The following is a 26,656-nucleotide window of genomic DNA, read 5'->3' as shown; positions in this document are numbered from 1 at the left end:
CTCCTGCCAGCAATGTATGGAAGTCTAGAACATGACATGGAACATAGGAAGCAACCTTACACTGAGCTGGATTGCTGGTTCATCTAGTTCACTACTGCCCACACTGATGGGCAGCAGCTGTGCAGGGTTTCAGGCAGGGATCTCTCTAAGTTCTACCTGCAGGCGCTGGGAACTGAACCTGGGGTTTTCTGCATGCAAAACAGATGCTTTGCCACTGAGCTACTGTCCTGCAAGATGGGATTGGGTGCAAAGCTAATTGCCCCAGAGAGTTACACTGAAATGGGAGAGTCAAGTGCTTTGGACTGATAAAGGGACACAATCTTTTCCATGCAATTGCCGGGAGCTGCTCTGCCCAGAATCTCCTTATTGGTCAGAGGCATCCATACATGAGAGGACTGGCAGAGAGCACATCTAATTCTAGGAAGCCCCCATTTTTCTGTCGTATCAGATTTCCACAGTAACAGCTTAAAAGCTCGGACCAGAGGACTTCCAGCAAGGACCTGCTCTGAGGTTATGCTTCGCTCACCAGATCAGCAGAGCCCGAGGCTGTGTGTTTTGACTAAGAAAGAGCTCCTGTGTCCAAGAGCAATCTCTGTGTCAGTGGCCTTTAAAAGCATTGTGAGGGAAAGGGAGGGGAGAAACCAGCAGTGGAAAGAAGAAAATCTCCTGTATCCAAGGAATATCTTCCCCCTTGCTTACAGAGAAACAAAAGAGCGAAAGAAAGTCCACTTGTTTCAGGCCATCAGAAGACTGCCAACTACCAGCAAAGGAAGACCTGGCTCCATCATGGGCTGAGTAAGGACCAGCAGCTCGGCCTCGCTTGCTCTAGGGATCCCCAGTGGTTCTGCTGCCTGGTGATAACCAGGGAAGAGCAAGAATGAAGGTGGCAAATAGTGCCTGAATAAACCTGGGCACCATGTGACTATTATGTACAAACTTTCTTGGGACTGGACTGTGCAAATCTTTCGTGAGCTGCTCTGGGAGTCTCTCGGGGCTATAAAGCAGGATAACAGCATGATAAATCAATCCAGGTGCAGACTGCTTGGAGCAAGGGAACGGACTTTTTTTTCCAGGGGAGCTGTTCCCCTTTCAGAGCAACCTTGAATAGAGAGAGGAGTGTGCTCTCCATTACAAGCAGGGGCGGCTATTTTCTCCTGGAAGCGCTATCGCTTTCACAGTTGGCTTACGGCACCGATGGGATTGTGGTGCCCAGGTGGCTGCAGCCTCAGATTACAAACTCCCAAGATTACGCCAAGGCAAAATGACCTGGCCTTGCAAACCTAGCCTTGATTGGGTTGTTCCTTTCTTTCACGGAAACTACGAGCTGAGCACACACACACACACACCAAGGGTGTCCAGGGAGGCAGATGGGAGTCCCAGAGTGTGCATCTGGGGGGCAGAGCAAGGACAGCGCTTACCCTCCAGCTTGCTGTCTGCATTCTCCTCCGCATTACGAATCTCCCTCTGCTCCGCTTGGGCTGGCTCCGGCCTCTCTGGAGCAGGCAGCTCCCTTTTTTCACCTGCATACCAGGGACAGACAGACAGACACTCCTTGATGGGGAAAGGAAAGCGACAGATGTTCTCTGCCTCTCCACCCCCGCCTCCCCTCCCCACTCTGCACGCCGCTTTTATCCAACTTGATGACTGCAGAAAAGGTCATAAAAATATTTAACAGCGCTAGAGCCTGCTGGCAGCAAAACCAGGGCTAACTGCCCGAGCCCATTGAAATGCAAACCCTAACCCTACAGAGCTTCGCAGTGGGCACTTAGCAATGTGGCACCTGTCGAGCTCTTCTAGCCCTGGGTCCCTGGTGAGCAGCACAGCACAGCACCTGATGCTTTCGCAAGCGAGCAAGCTACTGCGAAGTAGATAATGCAGGATCTGTCAATGCCAGGCGATTCGTTGCATGCACCCCAGCAATGACTAAAAGAGGCAAACCGATCCAGCCACACTTATAATGCAGGCAGTGGCTGAGCAGGGGCCTGAGAACTCCTCATTGGAAAATTCCCTTATATAAAAACTCATTAAAAGCGAGATATAGTGGACGCTTGGGTTGCAAATGTGATCTGTGCGGGATTCACGTTCGCAACCCGCAGTGGCGCGTCTGCACATACACAGGTTGCAATTCGGTGCGTCTGCGCATTCGCAAAGCGCGATTTAGCGCTTCTGCACATGTGTGACTGCCAAAACCCGGAGGTAACCCGTTTTGGTACTTCCGGGTTTCGGCGGTCCATAATCCAAAAAAATGCAACCTGAAGCGTCTGTAACCCGAGGTATGACTGTAGAAAGGAAGCAAACCCTTTTTATTTCACTCAAGATGGCAGAAACTGTGTTGTCTTGCTGTAGGATGTGGATTTTTATCTTTTCCTTTTTTTGGCATGGGCAGGAGGAAAATGCCAGTGCAAATTTGGCTCTGGGGATGGGTGGGCAGAGGTCATGTGGCGAGAGGGGTTAGCTATGGATAGGCACCGGGGAAGGGAAAGCAAGTGATTTCTTGAGCCTTTGGAGGCTCCGGCTGTGTGCAACTCAGGTGCCCCTGCAGCCAGCGGTGCCCTCTTCCAGAATTCTGCGACGATAGCCAAGTGCTGCACTGATTTGCGGTTTAACTGCAGAAATGCAAAATATCTCAGGGTCCCAAGGGATAAAAACGAACTCCCTAGGAAGATGCAGGGGGAAGGAACCTACCTGTCTCAATCTCCTTCTCAGGTTGCATCTTTTCCTTCAAGTGTTCAGCTTGCTGCAGGCGGGAACCATCCCTCTCGCCATGCTTGTCCAGCTGGATGTCTTTGTACGGGGGGCGTTCATCCTCATGTGCAGGAGGCTTGGGTTCTTTCCCTGGGTGGTCCTCCACCTTTTTCTGGCCATCTTCTCCCTTTGCCTGTTTGGGAACGGGCTTCAGCTGTGCCTGTTCCTGCTCCTTCCCCAACACAGCATTCCCCTCCGCCAGGTCGTTCTTCTTGGCCGGCGGCTGCTTGTCTTCAGGCTCCTCGTGGTCCTGGCCCTCATCCACCAAGACCTGGTCATGTGGCACCGGGGGCTCGTGGCGGTGGGCTTCTCCTACAGGCTGTGCAATACCTGTGGGGAGAGAAGGAAGATGGGTCAGCCAGCAAAGAGCAGAGGACGCACTGCAAAGGAAGGTGTCACTCCCTGCTATCTCATCTACCTGGCTGAAGACAAAATTAAACTAGAATTAGGAACTACAGGAAGAGCTATGGAATTGGCTAAGTTCATAGACAGCCTCTCACTTTCCCCAGCTCCAGTTCTAAATTACCTTGGTCAGGCCGGTCCAGCTGCACCTCCTCTTTCGGCTTCTCCTTCTCGCCTCTCTTCGGCACGTCCATGGGATCCAAGATCTGTGCCTTTTCCAGCTCTTCATTCCCGTTCTGCAATTTGGGTTTGTCGCGGTCATCGGCTGCTTCTTCAATGGCTGGTTTCTGGTCTGAAAAGGGTGGAGATGGTTAAGCGAGCAAGGAAGGCCAAGATTCTTGCACTGCTGAGCTGGCTTAGGCCAAACTGCGTATTGCACAGGAGATCTGCAACTGGATCTCCTCTTGCTTTCTGCTCTTAATTAAATGCAGCTGTGCAGGAGAGGTATTGACAATTTGATTGGAGCAGCAATGCGGTTTGACCCTTTTCTCTTGCACCCCTGATCTAAATTCCACTCTACTGCTATTTGACCTAGGGTAGGTGGGGGAGGACTGTAAGTCAAACAGAAACTAGAGGAAGCAAATTTGGGGGAATTGCATGGGAGCTCCCCCTGCTTCCCTTGTGCCTTTTCAGTTGTTTAACAGTTCCCCCACCCACCCACATGCTGCATTTCATTGAACAAGTAAACATTGGGAGATCTGGTCATGGATTTCCTCCCTTCATCTAAGCCCCCCCCCCCGTGCTGCACTTAAAGGTAAAGGGACCCCTGACCGTTAGGTCCAGTCGTGACCGACTCTGGGGTTGCGGTGCTCATCTCGCTTTATTGGCCGAGGGAGCTGGCATACAGCTTCCAGGTCATGTGGCCAGCAGGACTAAGCTGCTTCTGGTGAACCAGAGCAGCGCATGGAAACTGCGTTCACCTTCCCGCCGGAGCGGTACCTATTTATCTACTTGCACTTTGACGTGCTTTCAAACTGCTAGGTTGGCAGGAGCAGGGACCGAGCAACGGGAGCTCATCCCGTCACGGCGATTCGAACCGCCGACCTTCTGATCAGCAAGTCCCAGACTCTGTGGTTTAACCCACAGCGCTGCACTTACTAAGAACAAATGAGATGCTGCTGCTGGAGCCACTAGATGGCAGCATTGCTCTTGCTCATTTGCATTCTGTGCATGTCAAGCAGCAGGACAGGCACAGTGAAGAAGCCAGGCATGGCCAAGGGAACTCACCTGCTGGGGTTAGCAACCAGGAGGAAACATAACAGGGGATTGGCTTACACGGCCTCCACAATAAAAAGGGCAGAGGAAGAAAACAGGCACAGCAGGCGAGGAAGATATAACAAGCACAAAAAAAAGAGGAATCCCCAGATGGGAGAGGACCAAGAAAGCTTGAAAAGCTGCCAGAAAGAAACACAAGCAGCAGTTTGGGGGCCTGTTAATTCACTGCATCCTCCTGAAGGAATCGCCAGCAGATCCCTCTCTGCTTGCAAAGATCATTGCACAAAACAAACAGCATGGCTAGAAAGCGAGGAACGGGGGGCGCACACAGCAGGCTCCAGTCTTTCCCAATAATACCTCGGTTTAAAGCCTGCAATTACCCTAGATTACCACTCTGCAGGGAGGCAGCCTGGAGAAAACAAGAGAGAGAGAGACTCCTGCCCTGGTTTTAAAAAAAGCCAAACCTCTGCAGGCTGAACCCTCGGCTCCCTACATCAAGAGATGCACATGAGGGGGGCATACCCGTCTCGCTCGCAGTTGCTTTTCGGTCAAATGGTAGGTACCACCAACCACCACCCCTTGCCAGGAAAGCAACAAACCAGCCTTTCCCAGCCTGCTGCCTTCCAGCTGTGCTCGCAGGGCCTCGTGGAATCAGTCTAAAACATCTGGAGGGCACCAGGTCGGGGAAGTTGCCATAAGACGTTGCATTTTCCTACCCAGTCACCAGGGGCCCCGAGGATGCAGTTCTGCAAGCAGAGCAGAGCTTGCCCTGACTGTTCCCTCGCTCCTGGCAGCAGCTGAAATCACGCCAAGCATTTCCTGCACGGTTAAGTCTGAAATAGACATTTTCACACTTACACTCCACCCTGTGCCATTTTCACTCTCGCCTCCTCCTGGGAATTAAAACTCTGCTTACACCTACGCTTCCAAGTGGGGGCAGAGGACTTCCAGCAGGTATACGGAGGTAGTTTTGAGAAGCTGGGAGCAGCGAGTGCCCAATTTGCTCCGGGTGAAGTCTCCAGAGGGGCGCCATTGAGACTCCCAGCCTGTGGATGCGTGCAAATGACCGTGGGGTGTGTGCCAAACTAGGTCTTGGACCCAGGTGAACTAAAACCTAGCTTTGCCCTGTGCAACATAAGTAACCAATAAGAAACCTGCCAGATCAGCTGAAATGCCCATCTAATTCCATGTCCTGTTCTCACACGGTCTAACCAGAAGCTTCTGAGGTGCCCCCAAGCAGGATCTGAGTGCAACAGCACTCCCTGCACCTAAGATTCCCGGCGAACGGTATTTGGAGGCTTACTGCCTCCAGCAGCATTAACCTCCATGAAAGAAGGTCCTCTGTGGGTCCTCCTCTCTGAGTGGGCTCACCTCTTTCGCTCCTGCCCAATCAAATCACACCGCTGCCCAAAGGGAGAATGCAAGGCAAGCAGAGGATGCTGGTGCTCCTTCTTGTGTCACTACTTGCATGCTCAGAGGTAGCAGGTGAAAAGGCAGTGAGAATAAGGAACAGCTGGGACAGGAGGTTCTGGGGGTCGCTGTGGGGCAGGGGACTGCAGCAGTGTGCAGCCTTGGCAGATGCCCAACAATGGCAACCTGGCAACTAGCTCTGCTTTCCAGGGGAAATCCTTCTCCTCTCACCCAGCAAGGAAATACAGAAGATGCATGTGTGCATAGCTGAATAAGTGTGTTTATTTCTGTGGTGTGAGCATGCAGGGAGTTAGGGCTATGTACACACTGCATTAAAAATAAAGACCCTTATAAACACACAAAGTTAATCAATGTGCATACATTTGTTTATTTTGCATGATTTATTCTGCTTGTGCTATTCAGGAGAGGAAATACAGATTTAAACAAGGCAACGAAGTCTCACCACCCCCTGGAAATACTGCTTAGCCGTCTCCCCTCAGGATTTGCAATTTCACCCAGACACAATAATCCTAACTTTTCTTCACAGTCTAGTCTCCACAATCCTAGCAACTAGAAACCTGTAATATAGGAGAAATGGAAAAGCTAAGAATAGCACGGATGCTGAATTCTTTAGGTAAAGGTAAAAGGATCCCTGACAATTAAGTCCAGTGATGGACGACTCTGGGGTTGCGGCGCTCATCTTGCTTTACTGGCCGAGGGAGCTGGCGTTTGTCCACAGACAACTTCCGGGTCATGTGGCCAGCATGACTAAGTCGCTTCTGGTGAAACCAGAGCAGCGCATGGAAACGCCGTTTACCTTCCTGCCAGAGCAGTACCTATTTATCTACTTGCACTTTGATGTGCTTTCGAACTGCTAGGTTGGCAGGAGCAGGGACCGAGCAACGGGAGCTCACTCCGTTGCAGGGATTCGAACCGCCGACCTTCTGATCGGCAAGCCCTAGGCTCTGTTGTTTAGACCACAGCGCCACCCAATACCAAATTCTGCACCAAGATAGTGGGATATCAGAGCACACATAGTTCAGCATATCTAGGCCAAATTCTTACCCTGTGTCTGGATGTGCCACTTCAAATTGCAGGTGGGGATTTACAGAAACTTTAAGCATCCTAGCTAGCATGACAAGGATGAGGGGTTTGGCCTAGCGTTCTCCCAGAAATGTTGCTGTTTTATGTGTAGGAGTCTTTTTTCTCAAGGGGAACCATTTCAATATTTGAGCTCCCACTTGCCATCTGAAGTGGTACTGCTCAGTTTTACCACCTCTGTGAGAAGAAGGGCTCTAGGCAACAGAATGCAACGGCTGAAAACCGCTGCAAGCCAGGTAAGAGGTGGCAGGAACTGGCACAAAACACCCACAGAGAGCTTGGGGAAAAGCCCCCAAGGTGCACATGAAAGCAAGTCGGGGAATAATTTTGCAAAGAAGCACAGTCACGTGAAACCAACTGCTGCTTGGCTCAGAGGGTCGGGCTACTGGTATTGCTTCCTCCTCTGCTCCGCAGTCTGGAATTGTGTCCCAGAGGCAACGTGTCCCAGAGGCAAATGTCTCTGAGAAAGAAGAGAGCAGTGAGAACGTTCAAAGTGAAGAGAAACTGTAGGGGGTGGAACTACACAACCAATACAGGCACAGGAACACAGGAAGGTACCTTATACCAGGCATAGGCAAAATCGGCCCCCCAGATGTTTTGGGACTACAACTCCCATCACCCCCAGTTAACAGGACCAGTGGTCAGGGATGATGGGAATTGTAGTCCCAAAACACCTGGAGTGCCAAGTTTGCCTATGCCTGCCTTATACCAAGCCAGGCCATTGGGTCCATCTAGCTCAATTCTGTCTACACTGACTGGCAGTGGCTTCTCCAGAATTCAAAGCAGGGATCTCTCCAAGCCGTACCTGGAGACGCTGGGGATTGAACCTGGATCTTGTGATTGGAAGGCAGACGTTCCACCATTGAGCTAGAGCCCTTTCCAGCAGCACAGCATGACCAAACTCTTACTTCAAAGCTTTGCTGCCCTGGCCCCTTTGAGGGGGTCAGAGGAACCTGGCAGGTTGGGAAGTTTGATAAAGCCTTGTAGAAGCTGCCAGATAAGCCAAGGCAGGATTGGGTGGGCTACAGGAACCTAGGCAGAATATGGGCAGCACAGATTTCTCAATTCCCTAGTACTTGTAACCCAACAGGTGGTGGACTCTCCTTCCTAGGAGGTTTTTAAACGGAGGTTGGGTGACCATCTGTTATGGATGCTTTAGCTGAGATTCCTGCATTGCAGGGGGTTGGACTAGATTACCCTTGGGATCCCTTCCAACTCTTAAGTTTCTATTCTTTCCCTGTGGTCTTGTGTTTACAGCCGGAAATGGAGCTCACAACATTTTGCAGAGAAATGAAGGCAGAGGACCTGCAAGACTCCGCTCAACTCCCGTGCTGCTGAAAGCCAACACTTAGCAATCAGAATAAGTTATGCAAATTTCTAACGTCACTGTATTTTCATATTTTCTCCCTGTTGAACAGTTTATCGGCTTTTGCCCACATAACTTGGACATTTGGGGGTTGGAGGTGGTAAGGAACGGAGGCCTAAAAGGAGGAGCAAATGCAGTATGGATTTAAAAGGAGATGAACGGCCAAGAGGACTGGCACCAGGAGCCATCAAGGAGAACAGGGAGCATGCAGGATACCTAAGTTCTCTGATCTTCGGAAGCCTCACTTCAGCGATCCTCTAGTGCTGAGGGCCACTGACCACATGAAACGTCTCCTTTTATTAACCACATGTGTTTGGAAGCTGCTTCCTAACATATGTAAAACAGGGCATGTAATCTTCCCAAACACAATGGCGTATGCTCCACCACTTGAAAGGCCCACATAGGAAAAATACTGTGCTTGGAACAGCCCTAAGTCATTGAGACACACTGCCCAAAAGGCATTCTTTTGCCATATAGTGGAATTTGCTTTAAACAAAAATTAATGCATTTGATTTTACATAAAGCTAAGCAAACTCCCTGCCTTGTCTGCAGTCCCACAGACTGCAAGGACCTTCTTCTCCCCAGCCCTTAAAAGGGGGGGACGACGACTGTGATTATGAATAACTTTGGAGAAACCTTGCTGTGCAGCTGCAAGGCCAGAGGTTTGGACAGAAGTTTGCTAGTTACATTCTGCAACAGTAAACACACCCAAAGCATTAATAAAGTAATGCCACTGAGACTCCCACCTTATCAGAGGGGGAAGAGAAAACTAAAAAGAAACAGAGAATGTTCTTTATATTTCCTGCATTTCACAGCCGTTTAGGCGGGCAACCTGTACAAAATAAAGCTTGCGGCCGCCCAGCATTCCAGAGCAGGTGAAAAGACCAAGGTCTCGGTGATAAAATTAAATTCCTTGCAGAAGCTTCTGCAGTTTGTAGCAATGGCCGATCCAAGGATAGCCACTGAGTTACAAATCTAACAGGAAGACAGACAGACAGACAGACAGACACACACACACACACACACACACACACTTTCTCTCTCTCTCTCTCTCTCTCTCTCTCTCTCTCTCTCTCTCCACACACACAGCGCAAAACAAAAGGAGAGAGATAAAATTCTCCACTCTGTAATAAGACAAAGTTGCCTCTAAGCCGTCATTTTCTCAGCAGGAAGCAAAATTAAGTTCATCATCAGGGCGTGAATTAATGGCCTCTCATGCTGCTTGGAAATCTATAAGGGGCTATATGTGGTTTGCAGAGAACCATTTTGCCCAGGATGTGTAATAATCGCTGAAACTGTAGAGTCGCCCTTGTGGTCCCTTTGGATAATGTTACAGTAATGCTGTGCCTCTTAATGTTTTATGAGGGGTGCTGGGCTTAACAGGAAAAGGCGAAGAGGCTGTAAAAGCTTCTTGGCTTACAAAAACAACAGAATATATATATCTCAGGGCTAAAGAGTTGGGCGGGCAAAGCGTAGAGGGGGCGAGGAAGGAAAAACCCCAAATGTTGGGAGCAAGCCCAAGTGCTGAAGACTGAATGATGGTGCTCACAGAGCCAGCCCAAGCTAAATCATACTACTCTGTCTGCATTGCAACATGGGTGAGGAAGGGGACGTTTCTCACGGGCTTTCGAAGTGTCCCCATTTATTTTAATGGTTCACGAAGCGGTCTCTCGGGGACGTAATAAAATCTCATCATGAGCAACCCTAAAAGCTTTTCCTTTTCCCTCTCCAAGAAATCTGACTAGGATAGCAGCAATGTTCCCAGGAAGGTGTGGCTCGCGCCAGATTCCTGCCCGCAGCTCCTGCTGCATTACAGCCGATTCAGGCATCTAAGATAGCGTAACCTGATCAAACCGGTTTGTGTTATTGGACGACTTGGGAGAGCATTAATAGGACATAGAGCTGGAAAACATTTCAACCAATGTTTTCTAAAAAACAAACAAACCCAGAATAACTCCTTGCTGCTCAGAAATTATCTTTCCTCATAAAACAGAAAAGGAACAGTTTAGCTGGGCAGTCTGAGAAACAATTTACCCGTATTTTTCACTCTATAAGACACACCAGACCACAAGACGCACCTAGTTTTTGGAGGAGGAAAACAAGAAAAAAACTATTCTGAATCTCAGAAGCCAGAACAGCAAGAGGGATCACTGCACAGTGAAAGCAACAATCCCTCTTGCTGTTCTGGCTTCTGGGATAGCTGCGCAGCCTGCATTTGCTCCATAAGACGCACACACATTTCCCCTTACTTTTTAGGAGGGAAAAAGTGAGTCTTATAGAGCAAAAAATACGGTACTATATGTGGTGGAAGAAATGTTAGGGACTAGGAAAGAAGGCTGATCACCAAAGAATTGATGCTTTTGAATGATGGTGCTGGAGGAGACTCTTGAGAGTCCCATGGACTGCAGGAAGATCAAACCTCTCCATTCTTAAGGAAATCAGTACTGAGTGCTCACTGGAAGGACAGATCCTGAAGCTGAGGCTCCAATACTTTGGCCACCTCATGAGAAGAGAAGACTCCCTGGAAAAGACCCTGATGTTGGGAAAGATGGAGGGCACAAGGAGAAGGGGACGACAGAGGATGAGATGGTTGGACAGTGTTCTCGAAGCTACCAGCATGAGTTTGACCAAACTGCGGGAGGCAGTGGAAGACAGGAGTGCCTGGCATGCTCTGGTCCATGGGGTCACGAAGAGTCGGACGCGACTAAACGACAACAAAAGACTGAGGAAATTATGCAAAGGAAACTGCATAAATATCTACTCATTTCACAGGCAGCAAAACTGCAGTTTAAGGTGAGCATCCTACAGTATCATCTGGCATGGCCTCTCCTCCCACTGACCTTTAACTGGGCCCTGGGCTCCTGCGAAAGGAGAGGAATGTGTCAAGAAGCCCAACTTTTCTTCCGTGCAGAAGTTGGGCTACCCATGTCACGGAAAGTGGAGAAAATGAGCGACAGAGGGTGGGATGGGGGCTACCAACTGGGCAGAAAACGTTGGCATTTTCTATCTATTATAAGGAGATGACAGCTACAAAAGGGTTCCATTTTGAATGTCTGCTTCCATTGATCTCTCTCCTAGGAATAGGTCAGCCTGTTCAAAACTCAGTAAGTTTCTGAAGAGGAGATCAATGAAGTTTAATCCTTGTTGTATATAAAAGAGAAATCTACTCCAAATATTAACAGCATCGCCTCTCTAGGATCACTGATGTTCAGGTTGTTTCTTTTTTCAAGATTTGGCTGCTAGATTCTAAGCATGCATGACTCAATTCAGATTTTGGATAAAGAAACAGGTTGCTAACCAACTTACATGCTTCTTTGGCTCTAAAGATCCATGAAGGTAAGACAGACCAGCCTCAGGGACATGAGGTTAGATCCTCTGCAATCAATATGTCCCTAACAAAATAACCCACAGAACAGAGAAATATAACACTTGGCGTCCAGCTAAACTGAAATACAAGCAAACAATTAAAATGTGCTACAGGCAGAGGGCACAAGAAACTAAAAAAAGTGTCCCATAACAACACAGATATGTGCAGAATGAAGCTTTAGGAAACTAAACACGAAGTACTCAAGCAAGTGCCTGGCGTGCTCTGGTCCATGGGGTCACGAAGAGTCGGACATGACTGAACGACTAAACAACAACTCAAGCAAGCAAACCATACCATATATTGCAGATGTTCCAAGGCGCCCATCAATTTTGGGAAAGGGATGGGGACAGAACAGAAGAAGAAATGCAGTTCCCGATCTCTTGGACTAGGCTCACAAGAGAAAGCTTCTATTAATGGAAACACAGAACAATACAAATTCTGCCCAGTGCTTATTCCTCCAAACCGCCTTGTTTCTCGCCAGTGGTTCAAAGGACTGTGAAAGGGGAGAAAAATCATCTGGAACTAAGATGTTATTTATACAGGGCAGGTATAATGCCCACTGGCAGCACCTTTTCTCATGTGCAAATCTGAAATTGTCAACAGTTTGGGACTGGGGGTGACTACGAAAGTTAAAGTTCAGTAACCTGCACAGTTCTGAATGGCACAACATGGAGTACGGACAGCACAAGTTGCTGAACACACGAGATACCTCTGAGACAGAGAGAGGTAAAGACAGCGGATTGTGGGAATTGTTTAGGCAGGGAGAAAAAAAAGAGAATGGCTTGCTTATTGCACAACTTCAGTTGCCTGCCAAAGTTAATTCATCTGAAAGTAGGGAGGAATTCCTTGCATTTGATAAATCAGGCCTTTGGCGTAAATATACCCCACAGTATTTAAGAACAGAACAGGACTTTAATCAACCAGCAGGACAAGTCTTTTCCCCAGTGAGAAGTTTTCCAAGCTGGGAATAACTCAGGTGCATTATAGAGTACTTCACTGGCTACCTCTGGCTTTCTTGGGATACGAAGGAGGAGGAACAGGTATGGTGAAAAGATCAGCTTGGGTTGCCCAGTTCTGATCCCTAGCCTGCAAGGTGACAGTCATGCGCCATGCATTTTAAAACAGGGACCAGGGGGTGGTGTGGTGGGAACCTCCAGCAAAACGTCTTTCCAAAGTCCTTCCTAGCATGCTCAGCATATCATGCTGCAGTGTTAGTCCAGATCCTGACTCGTGTGTGAGTCTCTAGCACAGGCGACATTCCAAGATCGGACTGCATTTTGCAGAGCCCCCACCCCACCCCGGCAAAAAGGGGGCTGCAGATAATTCTGCAAGCACATGCCTGGCAAGAACGAAGAGAGGGACTTCCCCCAAGAAGTACAGACCGTAGCTGCTAGCTTTCGCAAGGTTACTGAATGGCATCGGGGAAACTAGTTCACCGTTTTCTCCTGACACACAGACTGTAAAACTGAACAAAAAATGACAGCAGGGCAATAGCTCCTTTTTCTGTGTCGCAGGAGCTATTAAAAGATTGCTCTTCCCAAAGCACAAGGGAGTGCTCCAGCGAGCCAAGCTGTTCCAGCAGCTATTAGAAGCCGAGGGGGGAACGGTGCATAATCCACGTTTCGCACAGAACCCGGGATTCTCGTCTGAAGAATAACCACAAGCAATCTGGCGGTGGGGAGGAAGACAGGGATGACAAGGCAGGTGTATCCAAAAATGCCTGCCACAGGTGCAAGTTTAGAAGCTCGTGTTGCATTCCCTCCCCCCCCCATCCTTCCCTATGTCCCCTCTGGCCTGGATGCAACGCAGATGTCAGGACTGCAGGCTCTCACTGATAACTGCACATGATGACCATAAATTAAACAGACCAGCAGTGCACACAAGACACCGAGCTAGAGCCATGTCTCATCAGATGCAAAAAAAAAGGGGGGGGGGAATCCGAGTGGATAGATAAAATATAACAAAACACTGCGGCCAATTTGGGCTGCTTAAATGACTGTCTGAAACTGTCAGGGAAAGAGCACAGAAAGAACGTGAATCAAGTCTTTGATATAGAAAATCACAGAGAGATGAGGAAAGAGGGAGAGGGGGGTGGAATCTAAGCAATGATGTTCATGTAAGGAGCTGAAAAATATTACAAAATCTTAATCCGCCCAGGGAGACCCTCTGGGGGAGGGGAAGGTATCTTTCAAAAGCAGAAAGAAATTGCCTAATTAGATTTTTTCTTTTTCTTTTTTTTTAAAAAAGTGGGTAATTGCCTTCATGTGCTTTCAAAGGCAGCTTAGCAACCTTTTAACGTACGTATGCACTGTGTGTAATAGCAGAGCCTCTCTGAAAGGGGTTTTATACCTTCCCAAAGAGCGTCTGACAGTAAACCCCCAGCAATACAGATGGGGGCGTAATGGGCACTTGGGTGTCGTTAGTGAAAACACTATTCGAAGTTCGCTGGTCAATACGTGTTCACATAAAAGGGCAGCGTTCTAATATTCATAATCCCCAGGCCCACGGGGCAGGGTTTTAATGAAAGTCTGTACAGTTCTGGGCTCTGCAACATCAAAGGCGGCAATAAAAAACAATAACACACACACACACACACGAAAAAACCCCCACACTGCACCTCCCGGCGCACACTTGACAGGCAAGGGGCGCATGGCAAAGGCAGGGTAAGAAAAGGCACAGGGTGGCTGTAGGGATTGCTTAAACACACCAACCCATCAATTAAATTGGGGCGGGGGGGAAGACAGGAGGGGCCCAAAGTCAGGGACAGGCTAAAAACAAACTGCATGCTGCCTGACGAGAAAAGCCATGTGTTTCCGCGAGAGGCTCGTGCAAGAAATAAGAAACAGATGTGGGCCGGAGGAGGGTGCGCCGGGGACAGCCGAGCAACGCTGCAGCCCCATGCATGCTTTGAATGACAGGATGCATCTGCCTGGGGAGCAGAATAAGCCGCGGTCGAGGGAAGGTGGCTGAGGAACAGAGAGCAACTGCTTGAAAGGCAACCTCATGAGGAACGGAAACACGATGAATAAGCAGCACCACTCTGGTGGAACGGTGCCGCTCCCAGCATGCCTTGGGAGTTGGGTTCATTGTTGTTTGGTTTCCCTCAGGGCCTATTTTTCTGCGTTGTTCCCTCTCGTGTGTAGCTGAGGGAGCTTTTGTACACATGTGGCTTAAACCGACTTGTTCTGGGGTGGCCGAGGGTACATCCCCGCCCATTCTGACTGGAGAGAGAAAACTGTGAGCCTTCCACTCAGAGTGCCCCAGGTGGCTATCGTTCCTCAGTTGCCTCAAGACTAGACTAACCAACTACAGCTCAACAACATGTGGCCATCTTTGACAACAATCCAGAACTTTTTACTGCGGCAGGAATGGAGCTGGCTGGCTGGGGCCACCAGGAGAACGTTAAACCAATGCTCTGTGATTGGAACCGGTTCCCTATTCTCTCCTGGGCACAATTCGAAGTGCTGGTTGTGAGTGGCAAAACACTAAACAACTGAGCCCCTGTCCCTAGTCCCTCCCTCAAGTTCCTTTATGATCTTTGAGGCCCACTAAAGATGCCCTTTAATAATACCATCTATGTGTCAGGTTCAGTCAGCAAGGGCAAGGAGAAACACACTCTCGGCAACAGCCCACTGTGAGCTTGGGAACTCCGGCCCACAGCAGACTTGGCAAAGCGGGGCAGGATTTCATGCAATAATCTTATTTCTGCACTCCTACCCACTTGCACCCCCAAACTCTTACCTGCCCTGAGGTTTGGGGATGGGACTCTACATCTGAACGAACGAATGAATGTAGAACATTAGTAAAATAATGCAACGCCTACAGTGGCTAAAGCGCTCGCTTACATTTCTCTATCACATTCCAGTTGGCACAAACAACATTCACACATAATGTAAGTGGCATGAGAGAGTGGCTTGATCATATCTGTCAGTGTCACAGATGAAAATGGAGGCCTCAAACCAGTCCCGGCAGTCGACTGTGTAAACCCCTCATTGGTAGGTAACAAATGGACGGAAAGCTGACGAGCTAGATTCCAGTGCTAACATGTGTATTAGAATGGGGGTGAGGCAAAGGGAGGGTTACACAGCTGCACCCCCAAAGTGAAAGGTGCGATTCATCTTCCTCCAAGGCTGCAAGCTTGCTTAATTCCAAGAATGGACAACTCTGCAGCCCTGAGGGCCACATCATAAATATACTATGAACTGGAGGACTACAGCTAATTTGTATACTTCAGCGGCCTGCAATTAACAATTTGTGTGTGAGTTTTACTAGCCAGGAAGATATTGAGCTGCAGCTAGTGAGCAAGCGATGCTCTATAATAGGCTATTCCTATCCTAAATTTGCCACCTTCAGCATGACGTGTTTTATTTAACCCTTTACCTTTTTTTTTTTTTGAAGGAAATACAGTGGTACCTCGGGTTAAGTACTTAATTCGTTCCGGAGGTCCGTTCTTAACCTGAAACTGTTCTTAACCTGAAGCACCACTTTAGCTAATGGGGCCTCCCTCTGCCGCCGCACCGCAAGAGTACGATTTCCGTTCTCATCCTGAAGCAAAGTTCTTAACCTGAGGTACCATTGTAGTAAGAATTGCAATACAATGCACCTGAGGGTTTAAAAACAAACAAGCAAACTTTTGGCTTTTCAAATGCTGGCAATTTCCGTTCCTAAAATTAAAAAGCTGGAATTCTCAGGCCTTTAAAGAAAATCCCACAGGACACACACACAAACCCCTCTTTGGGATGAAAGTGCAACACACTGCCATGTTTTAACATCAGCCAGCACCTAGCAAAATCAGAGCAGGTGGCAAGTATCAGGCTGAGTCCAAGATTCAATTAGCTGCAGAAGGATCACCTTCCAGTTTCTCGCACACCTCTGAGGTTAACAGAGAAAGAGATGTGAGCGGCAAGAGATCTTCTGCCATTTAAAGAGGCAGTTTGGGCAGCTTCTTGAGCCGCTGATGCTCTGAAACTACCCAAGATTCTGTAATTGAATTCAGCGTCACCCCCCTCTTCTTCGAAATGGTATGGGTGCGATAGGAAGGGGAAGGAAGGGTATTGCCTTGCAGCTAGGCAAGGTATGTACAAAAGCCTAGACCTGCTGGGGATGGTGAACCCCAGGAGAGAACTTCTTCGCCAAGGCTCTATCAGAAAAGTTCCAGGCTGCACCAGGAACACAGCGAAGGCCTCAAAGGGAACAGAATAAAGCCTTCCCTCTGAATGCCTCCATTCTTTGTCTTCACAATGATTTTTTAAGCCACTTGGGAACAAAACAACAAAAACCAGTCAACTCAAGAAGAATAGGTGAAGAGGGTGCCGGGGTGTGTATGGGAGGAGAACAACACACGGCTTGCTTGAGTTAAGGGGCAGTCGAGGGACAGCAGACACCTGCTTGCGATGGCCTTGTGAGGTGGGACTGCAGCTGTGCCAAGCCATAATTCCATCAGCAACCTTAGTAAACAAATAATAAATAATGCAAGCCAGTAAACAAAGCTGAAGCATAATCGCAGCCTTTGTCAGGACGAAAACTAGCTCCAAATTTATATCCATGCCACGTTGCTTTTTTTTTTTTTAAAAAGGAGGGGGGCGAGGAAAGGAAAAAGAAAGGAGGCTCCCATAAATTTACATAACTTTTGAGCATGATGAATGGGCCACTATTGAAACCTTGGGAAATACATCATCAGTAGAGAGGCTTGAAACGGCACAGCTTTGGCTGCTAGTGCCCTTCATACAGGTGGCCTGGACAGTGCTATCTCAAGGCTTCACAGAGAGTCTTTGATAACGGGCGCTTGTGTAGTTCTTAACTTAATTCACCAGGGGGCACCGTAAGCTGTGGCCTCCCCACTTTGCAGATCTCCCCCAAAAAAGGACAATATTATGCTAACAAGCCTTCTCAACACACACACACACACACACACACACACACACACAATCCCAAGAAAACAACTGAGATGACAACCATTTACCCTTTCTTGAAAACCCATTTTTTAATTGTCTAGAGGGTACAACCACCCTGCAGAGATGCAGACGAGGTGATACAGGAGTATTGAAAAGGATCCATTTGTTCGGCTCTTTTGGAGCTGGGGGTGGAACGCAACGTAAGGCTAAGCCTCTTCTTCCGCCAGTAAATGTCCTCCCACTCTTCTCCCCCCCGGCGCACCCCCTAAATCGGTGCTAGAGATTCTCCCAACCCTAGGGTTGTCATATTTCAAAAGGTGAAAATACGGCAATGTGTTGAGCTTTATTTTATTTTATTTTTAGCAAAATCTCCACCCCACCCCACCCCACCCAAAAGTTTTTTTAGTTATTTTAGGAAAATCACTTCCAATATGGATTGCCATGCGTCTGGACGTTTTTTTTGGCAGACGAATCCCGGATATGTCCAGGAAATTCAAGACCTATGGCAGCCCTGCTGAACCCTCTGCAGCAGATTTGATGAGGGTGTGAAGGGGGCAGCGGAGTTCTATTGCTCAAGTGGAAACCATTGAGATAAGGGGACAACACCACATCCAAACACAGAGGCACGTACCTGAGATTTTCACAGAGTCCTGATCCGACACTTTCTTTATTTCTGCTGCGAGCTTGCCTGGTTCCACCGCTTCTATTTTTCCTGGGATGTCTCCAGTTGCTGATAAGGTGGTATACGTGCTAATGACCAATACTCCCAAGCCAATCCACAGTATGATCTGTGCAAGAGATGTTTCAGATCTTTTAATGGCAGGTACAAAGAAAGACAGGGTACAAGGAAGGGTGGTGGTGGAATAAAGACATCTAACAGAAACTAGAAGCCCAGGGCCAAATATTAGGCTGGTTATTTCAAAACTAACATCTCTATCTCTCAGCTTTGCAACTCCTGATCACAGGCACCTCTCCCCTCTGTACTCCACTGGTTTTCCTTATCACTCATCTCCCTGCCACAAACTTCTCTTGTAATATTATTCAAAACCTTTCCCTCTTCCACACTTCTTTCATAGATCTCTCTCCCAGCTTCCCTTGTCCTGCTGCCTTCTCAGGTCCCTTGCATTTTCCTTTCCTAAGCCCCTCTGCTGCTTCTTTTAATCCCTTCTGCCTGTCTTTGCCTCCTTCTCAGTGACTCAGCCAATGGAGACCCTTTCTATCGTCTTTCTGCCCAGCAGTGCTCTCTGTGACATCACGGCAGTTCAACCAACCACAGCAGGGGTTTCAGCAGCACCACTACCACAAACTTCCTTGGAGCACTACAATATAGATTGTGTCTCATTAAAACTGCACTTTACAGTGAACTCACTAACAGTGCAATCTACCAGTGAAAACTATGCATGCATAAGTCCTTCCGTGTAAGTGCTGTTAAGCTACACAAATTTCCAAATATTTCCATATGCCTAATTCCTGGATTGCACCCCAACTTGTTAATCACCAGTGTCAGATATAAGAATCACAACTACCACTTTACAGATGAGGAGTGTACAACTGATATTTTGCAGCGATTTGTTTCTTGCCACTTCAGATAAAGAAATAATACAGAAACTTGGCTGTTGGAAATTCCTTATAAAGGATCACTTGATCAGGTATAAAGCTTCTATAAACCTGGAGATTGTCATCTGATAGGGTTGCCATATTTCAAAAAAGTGAAAATCCGGACACAAAGGTTGAGCTTTTGGGGGCAAAGTCTTTCTTTCTTTCTTTCTTTCTTTCTTTCTTTCTTTCTTTCTTTCTTTCTTTCTCCCCCCCTTTTTTTTACCCAAAAGTTGTTTTGTTTTTTGTGTGCATAATCACCCCCAAAAATAAAGTTTTTAGCTATTTTTTAAGAACGTGAACTTCCAGCTATGTCCAGGACATTCCAGATGTATGGCAGCCCTGTTCACCTGAGAAAATATCCTTAGGTGCAGCAAATGAACATGCACAGACCCACAAAAATGTTTTATGAGACTTCAGCACAGTGGGTGTGGGGAAGCTGTGGTGCTCCAGAGGTTGTTCAATTCAAATTCTCATCCTCCCCACCTTTGCCATGCTAGGTGGGGCTGAGGGGAAGGGAGAGTCCAACAACATCTGAAATGCACCAGATTTCTCACCCTTCCTTTGGGCCCTGCCTGCATATGATAAGCCCGCACCCATCTTACAAAGTCTCCACCCTGAACAATGCAGTTTTCTGTGCACCTTGTACATTCCTGTCACAACCGAATTGGGGGGGGGGGACATCAAACTTGATATTTGAAATTCAGGAGGCGAGGGAGGAGAGAGGAAGAACCTGCACAGGTGTCCTAGGCCTAAGGGTGTACAGCAATTGCTAAACAAGGCAAAGAAGAACAAGATGGAAGGACAGGACTACAGACATGCATGATCCCTTTAACTGTGCTCTGAAGAGCTAAAATGTGCTTGGAGCACCTAACCAATTTGCACAGAATCTGATATTAGATGCAAAAACATCCTTGGGGGGGGCGGGAATCTTATTCCACTTTAAAATGATGTACAGCCATCATTGGGAGGGGATGACTTGAAAACAAGGCAACAACATGAGCTGATGATTCAGGATTAAAACCAAACCAAGATATACCATATTTTTCGCTCTATAAGATGCACCAGACCATAAGACGCACCTAGTTTTTGGAGGATGAAAACAAGAAAAAAATATTCTGAATCTCAGAAGCCAGAGCAGCAAGAGGGATTGCTGCGCAGCGAAAGCAGCGATCCCTCTTCCTGTTCTGGCTTCTAGGATAGCTGTGCAGCCTGCATTCGCTCCATAAGATGCACACACATTTCCCCTTACTTTTTAGGAGGGAAAAAGTGAGTCTTATAGAGCAAAAAATACAGTACTTTCCCGACTGTCGGAAGAAGGACTTCTCCGTTCCACGTTCCTTCCATTCTGTATTCTTCCCCACTAAATTAATCTCTATCCTAAGATTTTTTGCGAGTAGATTATGCAAATGCGCGCAATATCGTTTTAATTTTCATGACTGATTGTGGGATTTAGTTGCAAAATTAGAGGGGTCTTGCCTCCTAAGGCAGCAGAATTCTAGACTTTCCTGGTCATTACAGCAGTTTCATTGCTTGTACTGGAATATACCCACACATATTGCACTTTGATTTAAGCTATCCCTTGAAGTTTCAGTAATTTATGGGCTACTGGATAGGGGTGATCAGCTGAGCAGATACACAATAATAACGGATAAACAATATGGGCATCAGGAGCGTTTGCCTCGCTTGAGCAGCAGAGCTGCCAAACTCCAAATGAAAAAGGGTACTGGCAGAGAGAGAGAGACGAGCGGGTGGATTGTTGGCTGACAGTGAAGGAGATTTAATTAAACTCTGATGTATTATTTTTACCTAGTTAATCACTGTAATTGTCACTGCAAGGGCTTTACACGGAACCTGGCCTGCATGTCAACGATGCCACTATTACAGGTGTTGGGAGAACCAAGAAGGCACTGTCAAAAAACCACGCCAGTAATACTGGCCAGAAGGTGGCAAAGAAGTCAACAGGGATGCAGAAAAGGGCTGGTTAAGGTATAAGGAAGCCTCAGGTCATGCACTCTCCCTCCTCAAAGGGCTAGCAGATCAAGCGGCATACCTCCAAGTTGGACAAGTCTTCTTTCATACAGTCGTACCTCGGCTCCCAAAAGCCTTGGGAGTCGAACCTTCCACCTCCCGAACGATCGAAAACCGGAAGTGAGTGTTCCAGTTTCCGAATGTTCTTTTGGAAGCCAAACATCTGACGGGAGCTTCCTGCAGCCAATTGGAAGCCGCACTTTGGTTTCCTAACGTTCCAATCGGATTCCGTTCGACTTCCGAGGTACGACTGTATTTTGAAATGAAAGAGATGTTCCCTGTAGAAGGTGCTAGTAAGAAGGCCCCAAAGCTCACTGTGGAGAAGGGGCAGCCATTGAGACCCTCGCACCACTGTCAACTGGGAGGCAGACACCCAAAAAGGTTTCTCTCAAGTGGTTCGGCCCTCTGACTAACCAGGAACAGTGGCCCCTGAAGACTGTACTCTTCTAACAAGGATGTCAAACTTTCATTCACAGAGCAGGACTGAATGCTCATACAACCCCAGCCACACTCTGCGTTCAGAGGCAGCAAGATCTTCAAATAGGCAAATCTACCTGTTTGATTTTGACTGTGCAGGGCTGAACTCACCATCCAATCAGTTGATGAGCTATACACTCAACACCAGTTGGTCTGCAGCTTTAGCACTACGACAGCAACTCTGTTTAACCTTTGTGAAGCCCCAGTCTAGCTAATGCATGCTAGGAAAAGTGTGTGTACGTGTGTAGTACATACACAATTTTTTTTATATTCTCCATTTTACAGCCCAAGGTTTCTCAGTACAGTCTAATGTTACACTGTCCACTATTCACAGCCAAGTGTTTCCTGTGCTCTTTTTATTTAGGGGAAAACACCATCTTGAATTAAGAATATATGTAACAAGCAGATAGAATGGATTAAAAATGGGGAAGGTTGCAGAGCATGCAAAGGGTAGAGGAGGAGGAGGAGGGGGGAAGTGGCAAAATTCTTCACAGAGGATGGGCCAGCAAAAGGCCAGATGGCAATCAGTTATAGGCATTTCACAGAATTAGCTTCAACAACCAGTTTCTCACAGATTTTATTAGGGAAGAGATTTTTGCAGGGCATCAAATGGAGAGTTCTGCAAAAAATGTTTAAAAAATTGTGGGAACAGGTGGTCCATGCTCAAGGAGAAAATGAAAGACACTTTTGATACAGGGATTGGCAAGACTTGCCCTTGAGAAACGGAACACTGAGACCCAGACAAGCAGGTCGGAGGGATGAAGGGTTTTGATGGAAGAAGACATCCGTGGAGGAAGAGAACAGAGTAAGGACAAAGACATGGATGAACTGAAAATTTGGTCAGGTATTCAGCCATTCTGGAGAATGAAACTTGGGAGATCAAGAGAGCCAAACGTTAGCCAAAGTGGAAGGTCTCTTGATAACCCTTCCTAACAGACTTGAGGCAGTGAAGGGACCAAATCCTTGGCCAGAGTCATGAAGGAAAAGGCAGCAAAATGGTCAACCATTCCCACAGGAGTGTGACTTTATGGAACAGGTGTGCAGGAAAAGCCAACATCTTGTCAGGCTGGACATTTCTGTACGTTCTGCCCTTAGCACTGACCTTGACCACTTCCTGAAAGCTAGGGGATCTGAGGCCTCTGCATTGGGAGCATGAGTGAAAACAGGGTTTGTGTCAGCTCTCAGCAAAGGAACGGCGTAGAGAAAGAACACAGAATTTCTGCAAATGGTTCCTAAAGCAACAAAACACGTTCGAGAATGATGCACTTTCAGACTATTCACTTTCCCTCCTTTTCCTCACTAAATAAGCAGAACGTCGTCATCATTATTGATCAGAACAGGAATATAGGAAGAGCAGGAGGCCAGCTTTTACCATAGGACACAGTGCCCCACTTTAAAGAGCCAAAATCATCCAGTACAGTTTAATTCATGATAGATATGAGTCAGGCAAAGGAAAAAGGGCAGGGAAGGAAGGGGAGACATGCACCCACTTATCCTGAAAGATTGAAAAAATATTCCCTGGTAGGCCTGCATACAGGTCCTCAAACCTGAGTTTGAATCTGTCTTACTTTTTCTGCTTTTTACAAAGCAGACTATTAAGCAATTCAGTTTCCCCCCCATCTAATACATCTGTCTTGCCTTAAAACTATCAGTTGTTAAAACCAGTATTATAGTATCCCCAAACTGCTGATATTTGAGCAGAGAGCTATTGACATTTCTTGTGACCATCAAAGTAAACCTCCCTTTTCCCAGCTTAACCTACCTCACAGGGTTGTTGTGAAGATTAAGGGCAGGGGAAAGGTGCACAATTCCCTAGGCTTCTTGGAGAAAAGGCATGGCAGAAGAACAATAGAAAGTGAATCTGCGATATATTTTGGGAAGTTGTTTGTTTGCTGTGCATTTGGACACCTCTTAAGATGTTGTAAACAAATTTTGCATGAAGGTTCCTGAGATAAAAGGGTAAGTTTTCATCTGTGTTTAAGATACAAATTGGATGCCATTTTGATTGATTTCAAAACTGCACCGAGTTCTTTGGTGCCTTAGAATCCCTGAGCAATGCCAGGTAAAAAAAATAAATGAAGAATGTAGGGCATTATAAGAAGGAAGACGAGTGGCACAATCTAGTTCCTTATTGTCCTCAAGGACTGCTTAGCTTTCAAGGCTTTCAATCAGGAACGAGCCTTTCCCAACCTGAACTGAGATGTCAAGGACTGAGCTTGGGACAATTTCCATGCAAAGCTTGTGCTCTATCATTGAGCACAAGTTTCCCCAACACCAGAAGCCTCTTTGTACCAGGGTCAGAACATCAGTGCCTCAATCCCAGTGTTGTCTGCTTGGACTGGCAGGGACTCTCCAAGCTCTCGAGCCAGAGGTCCTTTTGGTGTGACACACTATTGGTTCTTCAGAGATTAAAGTGTGAACAGGAAGGAGGGGTGGCATTCAATAAAGGAGAGACAAACTCCTGAGGGAGAGGCACTTCAGTTTCTACTTCAATGTGGCTGCTGGTCTTTCTTTCTTATAACAGTTCTTCCCACCACCATCTACCCAATACTTTTAGCTGGAGATACCAGAGATTGGAGGGACACGGGTGGCACTGTGGGTTAAACCACAGAGCATAGGACTTGCTGATCAGAAGGTCGGCGGTTCGAATCCCCGCAACGGTGTGAGCTCCCGTTGCTCGGTCCCTGCTCCTGCCCACCTAGCAGTTTAAAAGCACATCAAAGTGCAAGTAGATAAATAGTTACCGCTCCGGTGGGAAGGTAAACGGCGTTTCTGTGCGCTGCTCTGGTTCGCCAGAAGCGGCTTAGTTATGCTGGCCACATGACCCGGAAGCTGTACGCCGGCTCCCTCGGCCAATAAAGCGAGATGAGCGCCGCAACCCCAGAGTCGGCCACGACTGGACCTAATGGTCAGGGGTCCTTTACCTACCAGAGATTGGACTGATGACCTTCTACATGCAAGAAGGAGCTCTACCATCACTATGGTCCTTCCCCATGGCAGAGGTGGTGGAGTGTGCATGTGTGTGAGATGCTGAAAACAGGACCGAGTTAGGATGCTCAACCACAGCTTGCAGTTATATCACAGACTTGAAGTCAGGCATTTGGAGTTTCCAAGGCTGGATGTGCTGCCTTCTTCCTAATCGATAAAGATCAAAACACCTGAGAAGCCAAATGAAGCTTATTCTCTTTTGTGGAGTTCTCCACTTAGAAGTACAAAGCAGTAGAAATAGAAGCAGGGTGCAAACACCGCTGGCTAAGACCCAAAGACGGGCTATGTGCATGCGAGAGAGCAGCTGGAGCTTTATTTTCTCTGCTTTTGATTTGGTTTCTGCAACCCCCACTGCTGATAAGAGAAGCCACCATTCGCTTTAAAAAGTAGCTTCTCTCTTCAGCCGTGAGCACAGCCGCAGCCAAACAGAAAGCAGAGCTCCAGCTGCACGTGCTGTTCTCTCCTCCGCAAGCCTGTCCTGTCCTTTGTGGAAAATTAACTTTATTTGGCTTCTCCGGTGTATCAATCTCATTAAGTATAGAGCCAACACACCCAAAAGCCTCGCTTCACCTACCAACATACTCAAAGCTGAAAACTCAACGACCCCATCATTCACTCAAGCATCCCATCATTCACATTTCAGGATCTTTTCTTCAGAAGTAATGTCTCCAGTGTTTGCCTGGCCTTGGTCAGCTGCCTAGCTCATAACATTTAGCGTGACTAAGAGGGCTTCAGCCAAGGTAAAGGTAAAAGACCCCCGGACGGTTAAGTCCAGTCGAATTTGACAGTGAGGTGTGGCGCTCATCTCCACTTTACGGCCGAGGGAGCCAGCATTTGTCCACAGACAGTTTTTCTGTGTCATGGGGCCAGCATGACTAAACCGCTTCTGGAAATTGATCTAAATGGATAAATAAGAATATGCAGGTATGGTGGGAAAATAAAAGGAACCAGATAAGGGGAAGAAGGGAAGTTGTTGAATGCTTTAATTAAAATAAATATATTAATGGTGGAAATGTATATTTGAATGTGAATGTGATTTTGGATATGGTACTAATGAAAATTATATATATATAAAATAAAAAAATAAACCGCTTCTGACACATGAGACACCGTGACAAGTACCAGAGTGCATGGAAATGCCGTTTACTTTCCCACCGCAGCGGTACCTATTTATCTACTCGCACTGGTATGCTATTGAACTGCTAGGTTGGCAGGCCCCATTGTACGGATTCGAACTGCCGACTTTACGATCGGCAAGCCCAAGAGGCTCGGTGGTTTAGACCACAGCGCCACCTGCGTCCCTGCTTCAGCCAAATCTGGTACTTCAAACCAATATATAAAGTTCTGCCTTCTGTGCTTCTGCAAGTTCATGCAGTTTTCCCTCTTCTCCCTTCCACCATCCATTCTCAGTTTCCAGCTCCTCATATCCTCTATCTCCTGGCCTTCAATTCGTTCTTTGAACAACTCCCTAATTTCCTTTGGCAGGCTCTTGTTCACTCTGCCCCTCCTTGCCTTCCTTGGGGTCCTTTTGCCTGTCATACCCCCTCTGTAAGTCTGGAACAGTTCAGCCAATGGCAACTAGGCTCTTAGTATCTGAACAGCTCAGGCCCCTCAGACTGCCCCAACTCTCTGTGACAGCCAAGCGGCTTGGCCAACCTACTGCCAGAGACTTTGTCGCCCTCAGCAAAGCCTTCTGCACATTACGTATAGATTAACCTGGAAAGGTTGACCGGTGTTGTGACACCCCCGGCCCCGCCCTGCCAAGCTACCCTAGAACTTCATGTTTCTCATCATCACCTCGGGGAAAGGCCTGATTTATTAATTCCCAGAAGAAGACGGAAAAAAGACATATTCCAAGCACAGGCTTTCTGAAAGGGTTAACGTCTTTAAAAGTCCCCTTCCGATTTGCAGGTGACAAGACCGTTAAATATAATGGAGATGACAAGGCATCTGTAGGCAATGAGCAGAAGTGACCTCAATGGAAAAGGGAAGAAAAATGGCCTCTTTTTCTTGAGCTTCCCGTAATGCCAGCAAAGTAATTAACAAGATGGTGGGTGAGAGCAC

The 26,656-nt window shown here is 47.4% G+C and overlaps 1 protein-coding gene across 2 annotated transcripts in view; it reads right to left on the bottom strand.

Moving 5' to 3' along the window:
* SLC38A10 (solute carrier family 38 member 10) overlaps positions 1-26,656 on the bottom strand; it is an 84,652-nt gene that overhangs the window by 7,878 nt on the left and 50,118 nt on the right. For both annotated transcript variants that reach the window (XM_053375487.1, XM_053375486.1), the window contains exons 11-14: positions 18,132-18,288; positions 3,272-3,439; positions 2,686-3,075; positions 1,419-1,520 (exon numbers count right to left, since the gene is read on the bottom strand). In XM_053375487.1, the coding sequence (XP_053231462.1) occupies positions 1,419-1,520; positions 2,686-3,075; positions 3,272-3,439; positions 18,132-18,288 (817 nt within the window). The remainder of the gene's footprint in view (positions 1-1,418; positions 1,521-2,685; positions 3,076-3,271; positions 3,440-18,131; positions 18,289-26,656) is intronic.

The sequence above is a fragment of the Podarcis raffonei genome, chromosome 2, assembly GCF_027172205.1.
Source record: "Podarcis raffonei isolate rPodRaf1 chromosome 2, rPodRaf1.pri, whole genome shotgun sequence".
In the NCBI taxonomy this organism is placed as follows: Eukaryota; Metazoa; Chordata; class Lepidosauria; order Squamata; family Lacertidae; genus Podarcis; species Podarcis raffonei.
The sequence above is the reverse complement of the archived record's forward strand: the minus strand, read 5'-3'. Positions and strand labels throughout refer to the sequence as shown.